The sequence below is a fragment of the Geotrypetes seraphini genome, chromosome 5 (genome assembly GCF_902459505.1).
Source record: "Geotrypetes seraphini chromosome 5, aGeoSer1.1, whole genome shotgun sequence".
Taxonomy (NCBI): domain Eukaryota; kingdom Metazoa; phylum Chordata; class Amphibia; order Gymnophiona; family Dermophiidae; genus Geotrypetes; species Geotrypetes seraphini.
Genome location: NC_047088.1, coordinates 151,791,811 through 151,811,154, shown reverse-complemented (window position 1 = coordinate 151,811,154; position 19,344 = coordinate 151,791,811). Strand labels below are relative to the sequence as shown.

The window sequence follows — 19,344 nt, the reverse complement described above, 5'->3', positions numbered from 1 at the left end:
TCGGACCATTGATATGGACCCGAACCTCCAGGACAGGCTTGCCAACGTCCCATGTGCAGTTGCGGATTTGTTTGATGAGTCTATCGAGATGGTGACAAAGAAGCTGTCAGACCATGAGAAGTCATTCCAGTCCATCCTTTGCCCGAAGCCTAAACCTACTCAGTCTCGACCTTCTCGACCACCCTTGATATGCCAACGGCGTTACACTCCCAGGCAGGCTCCTGCTGCGAGGCAACCGGCGAAGAGACAGCCTCCGCAGAAGTCTCAACAAAAACCTCAGCCTTCTGCTGTTCCCAAGGCTCCTCAGCCTTTTTGACTCTCTTGTCGGGAGCATAACCAACACCATTCTGCTATCCCCTGTCTTTCCAATTGGGGGTCGCCTCCATCATTTTTACCATCGATGGATGGCTATAACCACCGACCTTTGGGTCCTTAGCATCATCAGGGAAGGATATTCTCTTCAGTTCTATCGGGTCCCCCCGGACCATCCTCCAAGAGAGTATCCTTCCAACTTGACCCAGACCGCCCTTCTTCTTCAGGAAGCTCAGGCTTTGCTCTGGCTTCGGGCCGTCGAGCCGGTCCCTGTGGACCAACACAACCAGGGGTTCTACTCCCGGTACTTCCTTGTTCCGATGAAGACGGACGACCTGCGTCCTATTCTGGACTTCAGGTTGCTCAACAAGTTCATGGTCAAGGAGAGATTTCGCATGCTGACCCTAGCTTCTCTCTACCCCCTCCTCGAGCAGAACGATTGGTTATGCTCTCTGGATCTAAAAGAGGCCTACACTCACATTCCCATTCATCCGGCCTCTTGCAAATTCCTCAGATTTCGGGTGGGACATCTTCATCTGCAGTATCGAGTGCTCCCTTTCGGCCTGTCCTCGTCTCCCAGAGTTTTCACCATGTGTCTGGTGGTGGTGGCCGCTGCACTCCCGAACCATGGTGTTCAGGTGTTTCCCTACCTCGATGACTGGCTCATCAAAGCTGCCTCGGCTCCAGGGGTCATCTTGGCGACCCAAAGGACTATTTGGTTCCTGCAGAGTCTGGGGTTCGAGATCAACTTCCCAAAATCTCATCTGCAACCTACCCAGTCTCTTCCCTTCATCGGGGCGGTTCTGGATACTATCCACTCAGAGAATTCCTTCCTCCACAGCGCCTGGAAGCTCTTCTTCATCTTTGTCAGTCAGTGTCTGCTCGCCAGTCCATCTCAGCAAGACACATGATGGTTCTCCTGGGCCACATGGCCTCTACGGTTCATGTGACTCCTTTTGCCAGACTTCACCTCAGAATTCCTCAGTGGACCCTGGCTTCTCAATGGACACAGGTGTCAGATCCTTTGACTCGTCACATCCTGGTCACTCCTGCTCTTCAGCAGTCTTTACGTTGGTGGATGATCTCTTCCAATCTATCCAGAGGTTTGCTGTTTCACACTCCTCCCCACCAGAAGGTTCTCACGACCGATTCCTCGACCTATGCATGGGGGGCTCATCTGGACGGTCTTCGCACTCAAGGCTTCTGGACCAGTGCGGACCGGCTGTGCCATATCAATCTTCTGGAACTCAGGGCGATTTTCAATGCTCTTCAAGCTTTTCAACATCTGCTTCACGACCTGGTGGTCCTCATTCGCACGGACAATCAGGTCACCATGTATTATGTCAACAAGCAGGGGGGCACGGGATCGGCCTCCCTCTGCCAGGAAGCTCTCAGAGTCTGGGATTGGGCGATTCGCCACAACACCTTCCTCAAAGCTGTCTACATTCAGGGGGCGGACAATGCCTTGGCGGACAACTTAAGTCGTCTCCTCCAGCCTCACGAATGGACCCTCCATTCCAAGCCCCTTCATCAGATCTTCTCTCAGTGGGGGACGCCTCAGATAGACCTCTTTGCGGCTCCCCACAACCTCAAATTGCCTCAATTCTGCTCCGGGATCTGTACTCCTCATCGCCTCGAGGCAGATGCCTTTCTTCTGGACTGGAGGAATCTCTTTCTATATGCGTTTCCTCCATTTCCTCTCATTCAAAAGACTCTGGTCAAGCTGAAGTCCGACCATGCCACCATGATTCTGATAGCTCCTGGGTGGCCCAGATAGCCTTGGGACTCCCTTCTACTTCAACTCAGCAGCAGGGAGCCATTCCTTCTTCCAGTGTTTCTTTCACTGCTTACTCAGCATCAAGGATCTCTGCTCCGTCCCAACCTGCAGTCTCTCCACCTGACAGCTTGGTTCCTATCAACGTAACTCCTCTCCAGTTTTCCAAAGCGGTGAGGGATGTGTTGGAGGCTTCCCGGAAGCCTGCTACTAGACAATGCTACTCCCAAAAATGGACTAGATTTTCTACCTGGTGTGTTTCTAATCATAAGGAGCCCCAACGAGCCTCCCTATCTTCTGTGTTGGACTATCTTCTGCACCTATCTCATTCTGGCCTCAAGTCTACATCGATACGAGTCCATCTGAGTGCAATTGCGGCTTTCCATCAGCCTCTGCAAGGGAAACCTCTCTCTGCTCATCCTGTTGTTTCCAGATTTATGAAAGGACTTTTCCATGTCAATCCTCCTCTCAAACCTCCTCCAGTGGTTTGGGACCTCAATGTTGTCCTTTCACACCTTATGAAGCCTCTTTTTGAGCCTCTCAACAAGGCTCCGCTGAAGTTTCTCACTTGGAAAGTGGTTTTTCTTGTTGCCCTCACTTCTGCTCGCCGAGTCAGTGAGCTTCAGGCCTTAGTGGCGGATCCGCCTTTCACAGTATTCCATCATGACAAGGTGGTCCTCCGCACTCATCCAAAATTCCTGCCTAAAATGGTCTCTGAATTTCATCTCAACCAATCCATAGTTCTTCCTGTGTTTTTTCCAAAGCCTCATTTTCATCCTGGACACTCTGGACTGTAAACGTGCTTTGGCTTTCTACCTGGATCACACCAAACCACACAGAACTGCTCCTCAACTTTTCGTCTCCTTTGATCGAACAAGTTGGGACGCCCTGTCTCGAAGCGTACCATCTCCAACTGGATGGCGGCTTGCATCTCTTTCTGCTATGCCCAGGATGGATTACTCCTTCCCTGTAAAGTCACAGCCCATAAGGTCAGAGCAATGGCGGCCTCTGTAGCCTTCCTCAGATCAACACCGATTGAGGAGATTTGTAAGGCTGCCACTTGGTCCTCGGTTCATACCTTCACTTCTCATTATTGTCTGGATACTTTCTCCAGACGGGATGGACAGTTTGGCCAAACAGTATTGCAAAATTTATTCTCCTAAGTTGCCAACTCTCCCACTATCCCATTGGGGTTAGCTTGGAGGTCACCCACTAGTGAGAATACCTGCCTGCTTGTCCTGGGATAAAGCAATGTTACTTACCGTAACAGTTGTTATCCAGGGACAGCAGGCAGCTATTCTCACGTCCCACCCACCTCCCCTGGGTGGGCTTCTCTACTAGCTATCTGAACTGAGGAGACATGCCCGGTGCATCAGGTGGGAAGGCACTCGCGCATGCATGTGCGGTGCGGGCATCTCGAAACTTCTGAAGTTTCTTCAAGCAAGTATGCTTGTGAGACGTCCGCATCGGGGCTCTGTCAGATGACATCACCCACTAGTGAGAATAGCTGCCTGCTGTCCCTGGATAACAACTGTTACGGTAAGTAACATTGCTTTTTCAACCTGCTACTATCAGTATTGGTTGAAAATATAAGAACAATGGAGTTATATAGTCAGTGGCTATCAGTGAACATATAATTCATTTGAGCCTGATGGATTTGTAGCACCTCTCATCAGAGCCAGATTTTCACAGATATATCCAGGCAAAAGCAGTCCTTCAGATTTAAATTGTTCATAACATTCTGCTGAATATCTATGAGATTGTGAGGTGTCTGGCTGTACATCTTGATTCAGTCCACAGTACAAGCTAAGGGGCATTGTTTCTGGCTGCCAAGAAATGAGTAGTTGAAAGTCGATCTTCTTGCCTGTTGAAATATTACTCTCATATTAATCTTGTAGAAGACAGGCATGTCAAAAGGAAGAAGCATAAGAGAACTGAAGAAAAGAAGGATAGCTACAAAGCTGGAGCCAGCATCAAACCCCCCAAATAAGATCAATGATAAAAGCCATCGCAAGGAAGTGTTTGTTGTAGGTAAGAAAAGTCAAACAGCTAAAGAGATTTGTATTGATGGAGACTTTAGAAGTGATGCTTATAAAAATAAACCCCACCGGTTGACCAGTGCTGTTCACTGCTATGTAACAGCACCAAATTAGATTCTGCTTCTCTGGTCAGGATGGCTTTGGGGGATACTGAAGAGGCAGCAGTCAGAATTCCTAAAAGAAGGGAGGTTTTCAGTATAGGCTCTGTTCCAAATACATTCAAGATCTCTTGACTCAATGCCAATTCCTCAGTCATACATAATTCCTAGCCTATTCTTTTTGGCACCCTTTGAACAACAAGCAGCCAAGCTAACTAGTATACTGTAAGTTCCACAGGACCAATTAAATAACACCTATCTAAAATTATTGGCAGGTTTCTACTACTGGTAAAATAATCCTGGCTTGCTTCCTTTCCTTCTACTGCATCTTCCACACTCTATTCCCTCCACAGAATTCCCTCTATCCTTTCTAACATATCTCAAGCCTTCTAAAGTTTCCCATTATTTTATCCTGGAACCCTTCCAGCCCGCATCTACGATCCTTTCTCTCCCTTCATTCACCTTCATCCCAGCACATAGTTAGTTGCACCAGCACATGTACAGTTCAGAATATGGAACTGCCCCAAGAAAAACTAGAAATGTGATCACCAGCGGAGGGAAGCATGATTGGCACCAAAAGGTAACATAAGCAGCCCAGGAAAGAACAAAAGAGAGGGCAGAATACATAGACATCTGAGGTCCTGCCATGGATGGGGTGGTAGAGGAATAAAAACATCAGTGGGCCAAACAAGGATTGCAGTTGAAGGCATTGGTGTCCAAGCTAGTTGGCTAGATGGAGGTAAAAAAAATAAAATAAAATAAAAGTTACTCAAGATCTTCTGATATGTCACAATAATATCCTAATATAAGGAAAAATTTATTTAGTGAGTTATTTAATTACTGTTAATCCTAATTGTGTTTCCTTAGGAAAGCCGAAAGAAAAGAAGTCTGCAGAAAAAGAAAATTTTAACACCAAAAAGAAATCAATAAGGATTTCAAGTGAAAAAACAACTCAAGAGACAGTAGAGGAAGTGAATAAAGAACATGGTAACATTGAAGTAAACTGTTTGGCAACTGTTGAAGAGACAGAACAGAGAAGCATGTTAAACCCTTCTGACGGAAGTCCTACCTCATCTTGCTCTCTTTGTGAGAAACCTCACACTGAGGAGGAATTTGAACTGGAACCTGAAAGTGAGCAGATTCCCAATGAGGATCTTCGAACACCTGAAGATGGTCCTAACAAGGATGAGCCTGGCCCCATATCTGAAAACTATGTTAACAGCGGGAGCTCCCAGGTAAGAAGCAAAATTCACCCTTTCTATGATAGGGTATAAATAAATTCATACACTTTCACTTTTTTATGTAGACTGCACTATTAATGGCACACACTGCTTTATAAAGCAATTCACATGCTCCATTGCCCAGTTGAAGTCTGAACACACTGAAGCTAAATGACTGGTTCAACTCTCAATGCACCACTCATGTGTAACTTACACTAAGTCATTTAGCTTCAGTGTGTTCAGACTTCAACTGGGCAATGGAGCATGTGAATTGCTTTATAAAGCAGTGTGTGCCATTAATATTTTCCAGGTAAATAACTCACTGCTATAACTATCGGCCTCTTTTACAAAGCCGTGCTAATGGCCCCAAAGCCCATAAAGGGCTTTGGGGCTGTTGCCGCGCAGCTTTGTAAAAGAGGCCGTATGTATCCATATTAATATTCAAAATGAGTTGCAGGACAGGCTACAGCGTCACACCGTTTTTGAATATGCACACGCTAAATAATGCTTTGTCTTTTTTTTTTTTTTTTTTGAGTACAGCATTCCTGCGCTAACCAGTTAGCATATCTACATTATCATAAACTGTTGTACAAAAACTGGATATTTTATGTTTGCTTTCTAAAGAAAGAAAGAAAAGAAAGAAATAAAAGTGCTCATTTTGACCAGGGCTTTATGTGAGGAATTAAGGGAATCATTTTGATAAATTCCATGAAATTTATATCCACTTCTAAAATGAAACCAAATTAAAACTGCAGCCTTGCTAATTAGGGCTTCTTTTACGAAGCTGCGGTAGCGGCTTTAGCACGCGTGACTTTTAATCACGCGCTACCCCCGCACTAGCCGAAAAACTACTGCCTGCTCAAGAGGAGGCAGTAGCGGCTAGTGCGTCCGGCTGTTTAGCGCGCGCTATTACATGCATTAAACCGCTACCATGGCTTCGTAAAAGGAGCCCTTAATTGGGTAACTCTCTTCATAAAGGCGGTCAATTTGTTTGTTTATTTAAGCCCCCTTTTATCAAGCCATGTTAAGGATTTTTATCGCTGGCCGCTGCAGTAAAAGCTCCAACACTCATAGAATTCCTATGAGCAGCAGAGCTTTAGGGGCCCTTAGTGCTTGATATACTGCTGTTATAGAATAATATCATCTTAGAAACCTTTAACTGCTGGAATCAATAAAGTTAACAATCAAACTAACTTAATATTTGTGAGCTACAATGAGATACAGATTAACAGCAACATAAAATGTATATATAAGAGGAGGACTTTGTCAGATACTCATCTAAGATTTACCTATACATTTGCACAATGGTAGTAAAAAATTGTGGGCAATGTCTTCATACTTTGTATAAAGTAAAATGTTGCACCATAGGTAAATCAACAGGGGCGAGTTATTCTTCCAATATTGGATAATCAGTTTCAAGGCTACAGAAATCAAATAATAAAGCATACATATCAGACAATTTACTAGTGAGCTCTTTTTTAATCTTATACATGCCTCTGAGCAGATTTACGGTAGATCCCATATGGGAATTTTTTAACATAAGAACCAAACAATCGTAACAGAAAAATCAAAAAAGCTTCAAAATGTTACTCACCAGCAGTGGGTTAAACCACCAAGATCTACATTAATAGCAAAAAGGGTGGAGAAAAAGCCTCAAGGAATATATATCACGCAGCAATCATTGATGATTTTAAGCTAGTGTTGTTTTTGTTATTGGCATAAAAAACTCATCTCCACCAAATGTAAGGATCAAATAGGGGGGGAAAACCCCACTACTGTGCACTTTCAAACTAGAAATCCAGCTTTAGGAAAAAATCAATACTTTGCTCAAACACCAACACCTGCGTTCATGATGCCGGCGTCACTCTTTTTCATCAGTGGCAAGATTTTCCTTCACAGACCATACTCTAAAGCAGGGGTAGGGAACTCCGGTCCTCGAGAGCCGTATTCCAGTCGGGTTTTCAGGATTTCTAAATCTAAATCTAAATCTTGGGTTTATATACCGCATCATCTCCGCAGATGGAGCTCGACACGGTTTACATGGTTAGGGAAGGAACGGAACTCCAGTGGAATTATATAAGTATGAGAGAAGAGAGGTTGGTGTGAGAGTGCCAGGAGCGGGACGGGGTTACGTTCTGGAGAAGAGCCAGGTCTTCAGATGCTTACGGAATGGTAGAAGGGGGCTCAAATTGCGGAGAGGGGAAGGGAGACTGTTCCAGAGCTGAGTGATTCTGAAAGGGAGGGAAGAGCCAAGTTTACCAACAAGGGAGATGCCTTTTAAGGAGGGGTGGGATAGTTTTAATTTTTGAGTGGATCTAGTGGAGGTTGGATTTGAGGAATTCCAGGATAGAGGGATAAAAGGAGGAAGGATACCGTGGAGGATCTTGAAGGTTAGGCAGGCACATTTAAAGTAGACCCTGGAAATAACGGGAAGCCAGTGGAGTTTGGATAGGAGCGGTGTGACATGGTCAAATTTACTTTTTGAGAAGATAAGTTTGGCCGCGGCGTTCATTGCATATTCATTGGGGAAATCCTGAAAATCTGACTGGAATACGGCTCTCGAGGACCGGAGTTCTCTACCCCTGCTCTAAAGAGCCAGCGAGAGTTGCCTGCTCTCTCGCCGGCTCTTTAGAGTATGGTGCTGTGAAGGAAAATCTTGCCACCGATGAAAAAGAGTGGCGCTGGCATCATGAATACAGCTGTTGACGTTTGAGCTAAGTACTGATTTTTTTTCCTAAAGCTGGATTTCTAGTTTGAAAGTGCACAGTAGTGGGGGGGGGGGGGGGAAGGGGTCCTATTAGATCCTTACATTTGGTGGGTGCAAGTTTTTTATACCAATGACAAGAACAACGCCAGCGTTAAATCATCAATGATTGCTGCGTGATATATATTCCTTGAGGCTTTTTCTCCACCCTTTTGCTATTAATGTGGATCTTGGTTTAACCCACTGCTGGTGAGTAACATTTTGAAGCTTTTTTAATTTTTCAATATACACATATATCCTTTTTGTAAAATGGAGAATGTATGTGTAGATTTTAGTCTCAACGTAGTCATACCCAAACACTTGCGAACAGTGCCCCCTTGAAATCTCTACATGGTGTATACAATATATCCATATATAAACACAGCTTTCTTTTTATGTATATGTGATCTATATGTGAATATGTTTCTAAAATAATAGCCTTTATTAACTTTTACTTTGCTGTTTATTGCCAAGGCACTTGTAAAAGCCTCCAAAACAAAAAGGAGAAAAGCATTGACTGTACTAGAAATGGTATTTTGTTTTTGGATTTCCAAATTAGAATATATAGAATATATTCATGTATCATGATTAAAAATGAAAAAAATTCTAAATACTGGTTGAGCACATGACAGGTTGAGCCATACAGAGTAAGTTGCATATCTTTTACAGTGGTTAATGTTAATGTAAAGAAATCCATCAAAAAGCAGAAGTCTGGTGACTTCAGGAGCTTGTTGGATCAACAGAAGGGGAAGGCATTTAGCTCATGCTTTTTTTTTACACTTAACTGAAGATTACCTACAGTAAGGTACACTAGGCATTTTTCTGTCCCCAGAGGTTTTACAGTCTATTTTTTTATCTGAGACAATGGAGGGTTAATGGATTTGCCTAATATCATAAGGAGCTGCTGCTCTAACCATTAGACTTCTATCCGAGTAGGGAGAAGTTGCTATCCCTAACTCCTTGTATAAACTATGAAAGGTATAGAGGAGGTACATTCATTGTATAAACTTTAATAGTAACAGACCAAACTCTAAACTCCATGGAGAAGGAACTATCTCTTATGTCTAGATATACAGTGCTATTTACTGTACATACTCGAATATAAACTGATCCAAATATAAACCGAGGTAACCTTTTTTCCCAAAAAAAGGATGAAAAAAGGTTGATTTGAATATAAACCGAGATTAGAAATTAGAAACTAAGTAATGCCATAAGTAATCACTAATTTTTCAGTTGGGGCTGTTTCGAGTCCAAAAAAAGCTGAAGGAGAGCAGACAAATATCTTCCTACTTGGGGCCATGACACCAACCAAAGTGTCTGAACTTCTATCCCGACCAAAACACCTGGCCTCAGTCACACATGCAGAAAACAGAGAAGCCCTTTTCAAATACAAACCCACAAATTAAAAGTACTATTGTACACAAATGAAACCCTAATATGCCAGACTCTATACACAGTACACCACAAAAGAAATAGAAAGAAATACATTTCTTCCTAAACAGTTCAAATTATAAAAACAGATGTAAAGTTTCAAAATTGACTATTTCAATCACTAAATTGAAAATAAAAATATTTTTCTTACCTTTCTTATCTGGCAATTTTATTTTTCTAATTATCTTGCTCCATCTTTGCTCTTAACTCTGTTTCCAAGGCCTCCTTATGCATTTGCTGTTTCTTTCCCCTCCTTCACATCTTGCACTACATCCATCTTTGGCACTGATTTTCATATTCAGTTTTCTTCTATTTTTCTGCCTCTATCTCAAATCTATCTTTCTAGCTCTTCCCCTCTCCTCCATCCATGTGCACCATCTCTTCCCTCTCTTCCCTGTACCTCCTTCCATGTGCACCATCTCCTCTCTCTTCCCCTTCCCTCCATCCATTTGCACCATCTCTTCCCTTTCTTCCCCTTCCTTTCATCCATGTGCACCATCTCTTCTCTTCCCCTTCCCTCCATCCATATGCCACATCTCCTTCCTCTCCTCTCTGCCCCTTCCATTCAACATCTCACCCTTCTTTCTACCTTCCCCTCCCCACCCAGTTCCAAAGCTTTAGCAAGCAATTACAGTACCCCAGTACTGAGGTCTCTCTTATTGAATTCTGTGGAATTGTATTTAATTCAATCAATTATATCCCTACTGAAGGTACATAAAATTGTTCTATTGTGAGACTGGCTCAGGGGGCCTATGCCCTTGATACATTTTGCCAATTTTTTGCATTTGATATTTTGTATTTTGGCATAAACTAGGGTTTTTTTAGATTTACCTTATAAAGATACATCCAAATTTGAATATAACTCTTGCTTCAATTGGAAGCCAATGAAGTTTTCGGTAATATGGCACATGGACACATGGTCTGTCTTCTTCAAATTTAAATTTAAATGAACAGCTGTATTTTGAATGATACATAATCTATTAAAGGTTTTTGATAACCTGCTATGTAAATAATATTATAATAATCTAAAATACTCAAAATCAAAGATTGTACTAAAAGCCTAAATGAATTAGTAACAAAATAAGATCTAACCATTCATACTTTCCACAACATAAAGATTTTGCAGATTATAGCATCTATCTAAGTACCCATTGATAAATTCTGATCCAGGTAAACCCCCAGAATTTTGATAGTGGAATTAGTAGGATATGAGGTTCCATTCAATTTCAAAATCCTTTCATTAATCTTATTAGATAGGCAAGCAAAATTAATTTTATCTGAATTAAGTTTCAATTTAAACTCTGCCATCCACTGCTCAACAACGAGAATTACAGTGGCAATAAGACCTGTAGATTGAGATGGTAAAGAGGGAATTGGAATCATAGTGGTTATGTCATTCTCATTCTCATCTAATATAATAAAATGGTAAGCCGCGCATGCGCAGTTCCTAAGTGTGCGCCGCTTTTCTGTGAGCTGTAGCGACACATAGGAAGTGCGCATGCGCAGCTTACGGTTCTTTGAAAGACGCGGCGGTGGCTACTCCCACGATCCCCGCCTGCGTCGGACTTCCGACGCAGGTGGGGATCATGAGAGGAGCCACCGCCGCGTCTTTCAACTAAAAAAAAAAAAAGTCAAGACCGAAGTTTTTTTAAATTTCAGAGACGCTGCAGCGGCTCTCTCTCTCTCCGGTCGTCAGCGTTGTCTTCGTTCCTCTCCCCGGCACCCCCGAACCCCTGTTCAGCCTCCCATCCGACCCTACCTTCGGCTCCCTTACTTCCTTGCCGCCGCTCCTCTTCTCTTCCCGCACCGCGGTCCCAACAAACGTCCTTACTCCAGCAGGGGCCGCAGCACTCTAAACACGCTGCTTGGTGGCCTGCTACTGCCCTGATTTGCTCTGCCCGACACGGGCAGAGCAAATCAGGGCAGTAGCAGGCCGCCAAGCAGCGTGTTTAGAGTGCTGCGGTCCCTGCTGGAGTAAGGACGTTTGTTGGGACCGCGGGAAGGGGGCGGCAAGGGACTAAGTTGGCCGGTAGTGCTGTTTTTCCGTGATGGAGGAACACGCAAAAAGAAAACGTTGGCCCCCGCCGAAGAAGTGGAAGGTGGAGGAGGGGCGCGAGGAGCCGGAGAGCTGTATGTAAGTGTGTGTGTGTGCGCGTGTGTATAGCCGAGGAGGAAGTGCAGCAGGAGCAAGGAGGTGGGGAGAGTGGATTTCCCCTACTTGGATGTCAGGCATCAAGAGGATTGGAGTAAAAGCTTTGGTCCTGTGATCCTCACTCTTTTCCTGGGGCTACTGCTGGACAGGGGGGGAGCAGGACATAAAGGAGAAGAGCTACTGCTGGACAGGGGGGGAGGGAATGGGAGGGGTGCTGCTGGACAGGGGGAGATAAAAGGAGAAGGGCTACTTCTATATGGGGGGAGCAGGGAAAGGGGGGGGAGGTGTTGCTGGACAGGGAGGAGGTAAAAATAAGGGAGAAGGGCTGCTAACACCCGTTAATGTAACGGGCTAAACAACTAGTAACTATATAACTTTGTTTTCATGGTAGTTGTTTTCATGGTAGTTGTTTTCATGGTAATCTAGACCCCAAAGAAACCAGATAAATGTAAAAAAAAAAAAAACATTGGGGAAAGGGGAGAACACTGGGGAACACAACAAGGATTACTCCACTTACTAGAAATGTATCACCTATTTGAACTTGGTAGGAGTGTGTTTGTAAAAAACCTCGAAACTGTTGAAATACTTCACCAGAAATACTGATTACTTCTAAACAGTTAAGCAATTTCTCGTGATCTACAAGATTAAATGCACTACTTAAAACAAATTGAAGTATTAGGCTCCTTTACTAAACAAAGTATACAAATAATCTAGCAGTGAAGTCAGTACTGTTTCAGTACTATACTGTGGACGAAATCCCAATTGGGAAACATATAAAACAGGAAACTGATCCAAATATTCTATTAAATGTACAAGACCTTTCATAAGCTTGGCAAAAAATGGAATGGCTGCTAGCGGTCTATAATTAGAAGTGTAATAGATTCCTTTGGATTTTTAATAATAGGTGTAACTATAATGTGCCCAATAAATGTAGGAAATTCTCCTTTAAGCAAATAGGATAAACAATTGCAAAGATCTATCTGGAATTGTAATGGAGCAGATTTCAAAATCAATGGCGGGCAAAAATCCAAAGCACAATACGATTTTACATATTTATACTGGAAAAGAACTCCATAAACTGGATAGGAAAGACCCCCTAGCCACACAAAACCCAGCATTTTCCTAGATAAACGAGAGAAAGAGCCTTCTCAAACATCCACTTTCAGAAGCAAACCTGGGCCTAGGTCCCTTCCAAACCCGCACTAAACCTATTAAATGGCTGGCAGAGATGTCAAAGCTCCATCAGTCAAAGCAATACCCTGCTAAGTTGCTCCCTTCTTCCTGATGCTACTGTAGTAACTCGAAAGTCAGCGGGGTGCTTCCAGCTGCTGATGCTGGGAGGCCTGGTTTACTGCAGGAGTGCCAGAAGGAGGGAAGCGGCTCTACAGGAAATTTCTTTGGCTGGTGAGGCTTTGGCATCTCAGCCAGCAAAGGTACTCATTTTAATGCACAGGGGGTGGAGGGAATATGTTGCCCCTCCAGTCCACCTCTGGGATCCCCAAAATCAGAGGGCTGGCTATGCCTCTGGTGGGGATCCCACAGGTTTATTTATTCATATCCCGCTCATACCCAGGACGGGTTACAAAAGATGCATACATATAAATCAACACCAAATAATACAATACAACACATACTACTTACAACAAACTAAGTGGGTGGTCAACACTCCACTTTCAATACATGCTTCAAAATCATGCTCCATATTTCATCTGACAAAAAAGATGCCATTTAAGTAATTGCTTAAAATTCTCCAAATTCTGCTATTGATGTATATTTAAGGGCAGCTTATTCCATTCTCTTGGGCCCATACAACAAAATATTCTGTCCCTAGTCACTGCCAATCTAAGGTCATTAACAGATAGAATATGGTCTTGTATAAGAGGCTTGGGGAGGTTAAACCTCCCTAGCCCCAACTGCAAACTTCTGCTGCCTCTTCTTTGGGTCTGTGCTAATAAGCAATCAAGGAAAGAGCAGAGACTCAACTCTCCATAGCCTGTGCTGGTTCTATTTATGTCAGAAGAGACAGGATCAGCACAGGACGCAGTAGCAGCATGCACAGAGTCGCGGTCCCACACTACTTCCTTGGTTGTTCATTAGCATGGACCTGAGGGAGGAAAATTGTGCTGCATAGAGGTGGATGGAATGGGAGATGGAGAGAAACAGGGCAAACTGAATAGATGGAAAGGGAGAGAGAAATGGGGCAATACTGGATGGATGGAAAGGAAAACAGAAACAGGGCAAGACTGGATGTGAGGGGAGAAAGAGAAAAACAGAACAGGGCACTGCTAGACTAGCAGAGAGAGAGAGAGAGAAAAGACAGGGCGATAGTGAATAAGGAGGTAGGAAGAGCGGTAGGTGATGCTGAATGGGCTGGAGAGACAGCAAAGAGGGGAAATACTGCTTAAGAGGAGGGAGAGAAAGAGATAGGCAGTACTAGATGGCGAAGGGAAGAGGAGGAGAAACAGAGAAGATACTGGATGGAAAGGGGAAGAGAGACAGAGGTAATACTATCTAGGGGAAAACAGGAAGGGGAGAATGGAAGAGAAAGAGAGAGCACGAGTGTGCTTATGCATGTATCTTGGCCCTCTGAATGCTATGAAATATTAAATATGGCCCCCGATAAAAAAAAAAAAAAGGTTGGACAAGACTACTATAAAAAATCAATAGTTATAATAATAGATTAAGCAGCGTTACAGTTGGTTCATTTTTCAGCAGTTAATTATATCAGGTTTCATTTATATACAAATCTTATCCTCAATATTTGCAGCTTTACCCTGGGCCCAGACAGCTGACGAGATCATCACGGGACAAAATGCTTGCAGAGTTAGCAGAGAAACGACGGATGGAAGTGGAGAAGAAGAGGAGAGAGAGGGAAGAACAAAAGAAGCAGGAATTGGATCGGATGGAGAAAATGAAACAAGAACTTGAGGAGGAACAAAGGAGGAGAGCAGAAGAGATCAGGTCTGTTTGAAGAGAACGTATCTTGGGTAGAACTACTAGACAGAAAACTGACACAAGATAAAAAGTGTGATGATGCTTCATGCTGTAGAAATTTATCCATGTTATGAAGTATTAAAACCAGGTATGTTTATGAGAAACTTATTAACTTAAGGCTTAATTCACCAAATTTGGTACATTGAAGATGTTCTGTCAGAAACATACTTTCTGGATTCAACATAAAAATATGATCACATTATTGCAAATATTGAAAATGTCTTGTAGATATTTTTATATGTACAGCTCACAAACAGATAACACGTTAAGGACTCTATTTGCTAATACTTAGTGCTAATGAAGTTTTTGTGCATTATCTACTGCAAAGCCCTTTCTATACAGTGGGCTTTGTGGCAGATAATGTGCAATAAAGCACAGTTACTTACCTGTAACAGGTATTATCTGAGGACAGAAGGCAGATATTCTCGCATGTGGACGACGTCATCCACAGAGCCCGAGTCAAACAGTATTGAAATGTTCTGTCATGAGAGTCATGTAATGAGCTGAGCGAAGCAGTATGTGTTTCTGCTGAGCTCATGAGCCTAACCCTCTTCGGATCCCATTTAAGCATCAAAGCAACAATCCTGCGACCATAACATCAGTACAGAAACACTATTGTTAACTTTGGTATCCGAGCTCAAAACTTCCCTCAGCAACAGAAATATGATTCTTCTACAATTTGAGATTTCTGCTACCTTTTGACTCAATAGATCACGGGGTCATGATTTTCAAGCTAAATGAGTTAGGCATTACTGGAACTGTCCTAGCATGGTTGACTGAATTTCTATGCAAACGATCAAATAGGATACAGAAGAAGGGTAAATTCTCTGATTTTTGGCAACTAGAATGTGGTGTTCCACAGGGCTCTCTCCTTTATTAATCAACATATATGTAAGATCATTAGGAGACTACCTAACTTCTTTAGGCCTACATGTATTGTTGTATTCTGATGACATCTTTCTGCTATGCCCAGCTCTGGATTCATACTTCAAAATGTTTGAATCATTATAAAAGGCCATTGTTGTGGTTGACACATGGGCTACAGATAATTTCCTCAAATTAAATAAGCAAAAAACTAAACTCATTTGGTTTAGCAATTATGAAGTCATTCCTTCTAAATATTTCAAGCTAGCTACTGGTGAAACTCTCCAAATTGAAAATAATTCCAGAGTATTAGATATATTCTAGTCTCGGGCCTAACTATGAAGAATCAAGTAAATTTACTTGTTAGGACGGTTTTCCACAGGTTACACCAGTTCCGAAGTATTAAAACATCTTTAGGCCGTACTAGTTTTCTTATAACAACTCAATCTATATTGTTGCCTCTAATTACTACTGTAACTCACTATATGAGGGCATCACAAAGAAGCTTCATAACACAATATAGCTTTTGCAAAATACTGCAGCCGGACCGATCAGTTAACTAAAAAAGATTTGAAAGAATAACCCCTATACTGCTTGAGCTGCACTGGCTACCGGTATACCATAGGACCAAATTCAAATTTGCTTGTATCATTTTCAAAGCACTGGCTGGCCAAAGTTCATCATCATTAAGTGAAAGCTGTCAACTACTTCACAACGCAGGCTCCATGAGACTTAATAGGAGTAAGGTCTTGATTTATCATACATTCAAATATGTCAAATATACAAGACATGAACACACCTTTCAATATCTGTGAGTTAAAATCTGGAATGATCTTCTAATGGAAATTAGAACGATACCTGCTTGCAGTATATTTCACAGATTGCTAAAAAACCTACTTCTTTGAGAAGTGGGCTACTCTTCATCCATGATGCTTAGCATTAATATTTATGCTTTTAAGTCTTTTTTGTAAACCTCTTTGAATCCAGTAGGTGATATAGCAGTACATAAGACACCATTAGCATGAGCATATTTATACTGCTCTGTACTCTAAATAAAAGCTTCTAATACATGTTGGGAATGAGCTGTGCAGGGTAGAACTTGAATCTGGGGAATATAGAACAGAGTCCTATTTATATGTTTCCATTATACATAAGGAACGAAATAGCGGAACCACTTCACCAAATATGCAACCTATCCTTAAAAACTGGGGAGATCCCAGAGGACTGGAAAATAGCAAATTTCACGCCCATCTTTAAGAAGGGTTCAAGGGGTGACCCGGGAAACTATAGGCCGGTCAGCTTGACCTTGATTCCAGGAAAGATGATGGAAGCACTGGTCAAGGACAGCATATGTGACCATATAGAAAACAATGGACTGCTGAAGGCGAACCAGCATGGCTTCTGCAAGGGAAGGTCGCGCCTCACAAACTTACTGTGCTTCTTTGAGGGGATAAACAGCCAGATAGATAAAGGGGAATCCATAGACATCATTTACCTTGACTTCCAAAAAGCCTTCGACAAGGTACCATACGAACGGCTGCTTAAGAAGCTGTGGAACCATGGTGTGCAAGGGGATGTCCACCGATGGATCAAAAACTGGCTGGCAGGCAGGAAACAGAGGGTTGGAGTAAAGGGCCATTACTCAGACTGGCTATGGGTCATGAGCGGAGTTCCGCAGGGGTCGGTGCTGGGACTGCTCCTGTTCAATATATTTATTAATGACCTGGAGGCGCGAACTAAATGTGAGGTTATCAAATTTGTGGATGACACCAAACTCTGCAGCAGGGTTAGAACCGCGGAAGACTGCGAAGACCTGCAAAAGGACCTAACGATACTGAAAGAGTGGGCAAAAAAGTGGCAAATGAGCTTTAACATAGAGAAATGCAAGGTCATGCATGTAGGGAAAAAGAACCTGATGTTCAACTATAAAATGGGGGGATCACTGCTAGAGGTAAGTAACCTTGAAAGAGACCTGGGGGTGATGGTAGACACAACATTGGAGGCGTCGGCACAGTGCGCGACGGCCTCAAGGAAAGCAAACAAAATGTTGGGTATCATTAAGAAGGGTATCACGGCCAGGACAAAGGAAGTCATCATGCCACTGTATCGTGCAATGGTGCGCCCATATCTGGATTACTGTGTCCAGTACTGGTCGCTGTACCTCAAGAAGGACATGGCAATACTTGAGAGAGTCCAGAGAAGAGCGACTAAACTGATAAAGGGTATGGAAAACTTCTTATATGCTGACAGGTTGAAAAAGCTGGGGCTATTCTCCCTGGAAAAGCGGAGACTTAGGGGAGACATGATAGAAACCTTCAAAATTCTGAAGGGCATAGAAAAGGTAGACAGGGACAGATTATTCACACTGTGGGGAACCACAAGTACAAGGGGGCACTCGGAGAAATTAAAAGGGGGCAGGTTTAGAACAAACACTAGGAAGTTCTTTTTTACCCAGAGGGCAGTGGACACATGGAACGCGCTTCCGGAGGCTGTGATAGGCCAGAGCACGTTACAGGGCTTCAAAGAAGGTTTGGATAGGTTCCTAGAAGATAAGGGAATTGAGGGGTACAGATAGGAGTAGAGGTAGGTTATAGAAATATTCAGGGACCACTGCACAGGTGGTAGGCCTGATGGGCCGCCGCGGGAGCGGACCGCTGGGCGGGATGGACCTCTGGTCTGACCCAGTGGAGGCAACTTCTTATGTTCTTATATATTTGTTCCCCATTCACTGGTTCCTTGCAGACCAGGAGCCCTGTAGGCGACCTCTGCATGTGACCCTTATCAGTTTATAAATCACTTACAGTAGGAGTATCTGTTTGATATATTATTATAAACTTATTCCATATACTGTATGTAGCTTTTGCATAATTTCTTGGTTTTGTTATTTTTATACAGTACATTTTCTATATTATACATTAAAGGATGATAAAGAGGGGTTGCATGAATTGGGAGGGCTGACTGTATTTTTCCTTATGTTTGTTGCATTGTTAGTTATGAAAATAAATAGTTTTTTTAATGTAAAAGAAAAGGACATAGATCTAGCAGACAAACAAGTGTAATGCAAGTTCTGCTCCATCAGGTAACTCAAACAAATTCCAGGACTTTTCTGAAACTACATTTAAAATCTCAACTGACTCCAATTCAATCCCTTCATGCACTTCTGCACAGAATCATGAAGTTTTAACAAATTAATCTTCTGCGCCTGAATATACTACAGGATTGAATTCCAAGATTTTGGCAGATTATTTTGAAAGAAAGGAACAGAATGCTAACAGTGATGCAAATTTGACTTTGAGAATCTGAGCATTTACCGAGCTAGCTCGTGCTAAAAACCTCTAGCATAGCTTGATAAAAGGGGCCCTAGATGTTCCGTCTAACCCAGCGGTCTCAAACATGCGGCCTGTGGGCCTGCAGCCCCCCCAGGAACTATTTTGCGGCCCACGATCTGTCCTCTCCACTTCACAAGTTTTCCGATTGTGGAGCGGATAATCACGTACAGACCGCGACTGCTGTAAATGGACTTGCAGAAGTCTCTCTGGAGGGAATGTCAGCAAATGGCTCGCGGCTCGCCTAAAGCAGGGGTCCCTAATCTTCTTCCCTTCCCTTCTCACTGCCCTCCCCCAAGCCACCGCAATCGGAGAACAGGCCAACACCGAGGTCTTAGCTCTCCCTACTTATCTTCCCCAGCTCAGAGCCGACCAATTCTCGCCACCTGAC

General features: G+C 43.1%; 1 protein-coding gene across 6 annotated transcripts in view; it reads left to right on the top strand.

Moving 5' to 3' along the window:
- KIAA2012 (KIAA2012 ortholog) overlaps window positions 1-19,344 on the top strand; it is a 262,432-nt gene that overhangs the window by 225,609 nt on the left and 17,479 nt on the right. For all 6 annotated transcript variants that reach the window (XM_033946967.1, XM_033946969.1, XM_033946966.1 and 3 more), the window contains 3 exons: window positions 3,985-4,117; window positions 5,091-5,458; window positions 14,537-14,730. In XM_033946967.1, coding sequence (XP_033802858.1) covers window positions 3,985-4,117; window positions 5,091-5,458; window positions 14,537-14,730 — 695 coding nt within the window. The remainder of the gene's footprint in view (window positions 1-3,984; window positions 4,118-5,090; window positions 5,459-14,536; window positions 14,731-19,344) is intronic.